This window comes from Littorina saxatilis, linkage group LG8, assembly GCF_037325665.1.
Source record: "Littorina saxatilis isolate snail1 linkage group LG8, US_GU_Lsax_2.0, whole genome shotgun sequence".
Classification (NCBI taxonomy): domain Eukaryota; kingdom Metazoa; phylum Mollusca; class Gastropoda; order Littorinimorpha; family Littorinidae; genus Littorina; species Littorina saxatilis.
In genome coordinates this window covers 52,437,149-52,442,278 of record NC_090252.1, presented here as the reverse complement: position 1 = coordinate 52,442,278, position 5,130 = coordinate 52,437,149, and the positions used below count along the sequence as shown (strand labels likewise).

General features: G+C 39.7%; 1 protein-coding gene across 1 annotated transcript; it reads right to left on the bottom strand.

Annotated features, from left to right (window-relative positions):
- Window positions 1–1,127: 1,127 nt before the first annotated feature.
- Window positions 1,128–2,388, bottom strand: LOC138974373 (uncharacterized). Its single transcript, XM_070347090.1, has 2 exons — window positions 1,183–2,388; window positions 1,128–1,144 (listed from the first exon to the last, which is right to left on the bottom strand). The coding sequence occupies exons 1-2, from the start codon at window positions 2,192–2,194 to the stop codon at window positions 1,128–1,130; spliced, it is 1,029 nt and encodes a 342-aa protein (XP_070203191.1). The 5' UTR covers window positions 2,195–2,388.
- Window positions 2,389–5,130: the final 2,742 nt, after the last annotated feature.

Below are 5,130 nucleotides of genomic sequence, written 5' to 3'. Positions count from 1 at the left end.
TTAGGATAACAGATAAAAGAGGGTAACTACTTCACTGCCATACAATTTCAATATCGCATTCCACTACGGAACAAAACTGTCGTAGCTGACATAAGAGACTAACTTTCTGATCCACTGATCCCATATGTGTAACAACACTACTTTATGTCTGATAAAGTACTTCTTCCTTCTCTAGGAAGATTCCACTGAGTTTTCATTTAACTCACAATTTCCAGTCATGTTGCTTTCTAGCCCAAACATGAAAAGTCTTTCTTTAGCACCATCAGTTTTCTTATCCTGAGTCCACGACTCTTCCAACATAGTACGATTACTCATGTTCCTGATGCAAAACCGACAAGTAGTCAAAATATCATGCAAACCATTTCCTTGACCTCTTTCTGCGAGTGCCACCAAAGCCTACAGCAGCAGTAGTCTCTCTTGGCTGTAATCTGTTCACTTCTGCCTGCAACTGACTGAGTTGTTTTGCCAAGTCCTCATTCGAACACGCAACCTTCTGATCTGGAGTCAGAACCAAAGGTCTATCAGGAGGGTTTCTTCTCTTTGCCTGCGCACGATTAGCCATAGCCGTAACCCCCTCAACATCAGGAAAACAGTCTGCACTCCCTGAAATCCCCGGAATGTTGCCTATGATCAAATCAGCCACAGGATCATTCAGGACGCAACAAACCATTTCACCCGAAATATAAGGTGTTTCTACCATAACTTTCGCCTGAGGATAAGTAAGGACCTCCCCACCAAATGTCTTACAAGTGACGTTACCACTGACAAACTGGTCTTTTGACACCAATCCTCTACGCACTCCAGAAATCGTAGAACCCGTGTCTCGAAGTACTGTACATTTACTCTCGTTGACACTACCATGTTCCAACTTCAAACACCCAACTACCTGCGTAATTGGTGAAACGACTTCTGCAACAGCTGAATTTCCCGACACTTCATGCATCTTCTGGTTATGGCTCCCAAAACCACAAATCTCGGAAGGATTTAAAGGATTTGTCTGCAAAGGACACTGTCGACGCCAATGACCGTTTTTTCCACACGACCAACAATCATCTCCACTCTGTCGGACTGAACCGCCTCTACGACCACCAGGACGATTGCGTCTACTTCCACGAGGATAGTATGTATCACCTTGTAAATGTGCCTGAGCGTCAGAAGATCCTCTTCCATAGCTCCAGTTACCTCGTCCACGACCAGCAAAACTAGAACCAAACCTCCGCGACTGCGGACCACTTCTACGATTATTGCTTTGTGAAAAAGCAGCTGCAGCGTACTCTTCGTGACTACAAGAACCTGCAGAAAAAATGGTGGGTCCAGACTTTCGTGACAAGTTTTTTCCCGGTCTCGCTAAGCGGTAGCTTTCGGCAGCTTTGACCATTTCATCCAGAGTAACTAGACCTCGTTCTCGAATGAAAGTTGCTAAGTCGGCTGATACACTTTCAAGGAATTGTTCTCCCAGAATCAAGTTTGTTAAACTATCAACATCTGTGGTTATCTCAGATAGCGCAACCCAACGATCAAACAATCGTCGCAACTCAATTCCAAAAGTTTGGAACGGTTCCTTTTCACTTGGACGGATATTTCGGAGCTTTTGTCTAAATGTTTCAGACGTGCACTGAAATTTCTTCAGCAAGTTTTCTTTCAAACATTGGTATGTTAGTTCACCAGCAGCAGCAAGGCTATGGTATAGGTTTAATGCATTACCCTCTAAGAGAGCAGACAAGTACGTGATCCATCTTGTCTCTTCCCATCCCAGAGATTTTGCATGAGTTTCAAACCTGAACAAGTATGAATCTATATCATCTTGCTGTTCTCTGAATGCAGGGAGCCTGGGGTAAACAGGGCGAGCACCAACATTAGTGTGAGAATCCCGACCATTTTGCGGTGTACGCGACCCAGCACTAATTTCAGCCTGCCTAATCTCAAGTTCTCTTTGTTTCAACTGGTGTTCTCTATCTTTGTCTCTTTCTTCTCTTTCTTTTTCTTTTTGTCTCTCTTCCCTTTCCAATTCTTTTTGTCTTCGACTTTCTTCCATTTCTCTTTCTTTTTGCTTTTCATCTTTTTCTCGTTTTCTCTCCAAACGATCAAAACTTTCTTTCACGTATTTCTCACGTTTATCTGCAGCAAGACCTAAAGTCTCTGCCTGTTTAACAAACTTGTCAAACAACGCATCATAATCATCTTCGTTCTCCATAGTGTAAGCTTTGAACTATCAAAGTCACACCAAAATATGTCCAAGTTTAGAGAAAAAATTTGAAAAAGTTTCAAACAAAAATACAAGTTCAAGCAATCTACTTGAAAACTGTCAAGTACCACAAAAAAATCTGGCACAAGATAGAATAGTCAACACAAGACCATATCCAAACACGTTTTGGCGTAAATCTCACGCAAAAATATCCAACAATTCTAATTAAAGTCAGATACTCAGTCAATTAAGTCAAAAAATGAATCTTGTTCCAAACATATATACAAGTACAAAATGTCAACACAAACCTTAATTTTAAAGAAGAAGTTAAAGTATTAGAAAGTTCCAGTCACTAACAACTAAATATGCAGGAATAATATCAAAACAATCCAATAACAACACTAGGAAACCAAAGAAATGAAGTCCAACCCACAACAAAAAAATGTAGTTGGAAGCAAACAAGAACAAATTCCAAAAATAATGAAGTGACACAATCACTACAACTGCATAATAAATCAAACCCAAAATATCTTAAGTACCAAATCTACAACAATAGCGAAATAAAATAAAAACTTGAACTAATTAAAATTTATCTCAAAATACTACAACTAATCAAATTACCTTAATTAAATACAACAAACTTACAAAGTCAATAAAACCAATCCACAAATAGTAGAAAAAAAACCAAAGTTTTACAAAAATGCAAACACAAGAAAATACTTAAGACTAATCAACAATCTAAATACTAAATTAGAAAACCAAACCAAAATAAGTGAAGTCCAACTAAAAGAAACCCAGTTGGAAGGAGAATAAAAACGAAGTTCCAACAAAAAATTTATGAAGTGAAACACTCCATAATAAACTAAAAAAAAAATTCAAAGTTTTAAATAGTAGCTTAAAATAACTATATATACAACTACTAATAAAGTTAACCTAATTTAAGTCAACGAAACAACAAACTTAATAAACCAAAAAAAATATTTTAATAAAACAACTGAAATAAATTTCAAAGTCAGCAAGACCCTAAATGAACAAAATTAATCAAAGTTAATCAACCTAACAAAGGCAAAGGGCAATAAACAACAGATAGATCCCTATTCCAAAGTAGAGAAGAAAACAAAAATTTAACAAAATGAAAGTATAGAAAAGAGCAAGGAAAGAGAAATGAAAGACCCCACAGGAAGAAAAATGAAGCTAATCCCTCAGTGCTTAGAACTATACAGTAAGCACTACCGTAAAACTGGAGACGGTAACAGTACAAAACAGGACATGAACGACACAATTACTCAATCTGAAAAATCTCTGTCTGCGTGACCTACTGCCAAAAAATTCGAAAAACCCAACACAGGGGACAAAATTAAATTTAGTAATGCAGGGAAACAAAAACAAATTTTAACTAACACAGAGTAATCGGGGTCACCAAATGTTACGGCTGGAATTTACGTGTGTATGTCTGTATGTATGTATATTTACTCCTATCAGAAATTGTGCGTGCTTCTCTCTGTTTACTACTTAGTCTTCACACACACACACAACACTCCAACCAGGCACAAAGACAAGAACACGGTTACAGCCCTTTGCCCATGTACCTCTATTGAAATATTCAATCAACACAACATAAACATATTATTTCCCATGCATTCTACAAATCACTCTCACTCAACATAAAAGTTTCTATTTCTGTCAGGATACAGAAATCTAGCTGCACAGAAATACACACATGTTACTTTCTCATGCAGTCTACAATTCACGTGCACACACGTAGAACACTTCAAGCTTTGTTCCGTGAGAGCCTGTCTGTCTCACTACACACGAAGTCATTGTCTCAGGCAATACTTCTGTCAATTGTCATTTCTGTTACACACAGATAAAAAGTCACGAACGCTCTACGTCTCGTGTTTGTTAACTTGGGGAACTTATCTCCACGCAGCTCTCTCGCTGGTTACGTATTTCCAGTCGTACTCACACACTTCAGTGGCACGCACTGGTCCACACCACCCACGCAAACTGTCTTCGCGTGGTGGAATGGGACGGGGTCCCCGTTCTTCAGCGCTTCACGCTGACTCCCTCCTACGCTCCCGAAACTCACGGCTCAGGACGTAAAGGCGGAACCTCCCGTCTCGTCTCCCCACTTCCGCGACCCACTCGGGCCGGGATGCTAAAATACACAAGTTTAAACTACCATAAAAGTCTCCATACCTGAATAAACTTTTCTACTCAATAATACTGCCGTTCTACCGTCAACTAACTTATGCGGTTACAGTATATACACCCGCTTACTCATAAGCGACTTCATTTCCGAAAAACATGTAAACATTCCCTTTTCAACAATGGCTGACATCAGCGCACGCTTTTCAGCCAATTCACACATGACTCTCCCGGTCATTTCTCAAGTCAATATTTCCGAGCAAAATAATATCTCCGAGCAAAATACAATTCAATAAATACCTGTAAACACAGCAGTTGAATCCTACGATTCAATTCCGCGGCACGAGTCCCAACGACCTCCAGCGCCCGGTGAGAAACTTTACCAAAAAGAGACCCGTCTTCTTCCTTCAACGGTCTGTAAAGCTCTGCTGTCTAATGTCTCTACAAACGCGACCTCAGTCAATACTCTTCTCTGATTGGTTACATCTCACACATGACAGCACTGCACTGCACGGACAATATTTCACCGTGCGGTGCCTACTCAAAGTTTGTGGCCCATGAAATTGTGTACACCTGCGTCACATAACTCCAATATAAAATTATGTACAAATCCGTTTGTCACAGTAAGGTGGTACTTCAAATCTTGGTTCCAATGAAAATGTCAGTCAAAAGGTGACACTCTTTTGTCCAGCGGAACGTCCTGGACTTACCCCACGTGAGAATTCAAGCCTGAACAGAATCTGGTGATTCTTAAGGATGTACATGTTTTTGATTGTCTGTCAGGCTGTGAGAACAAG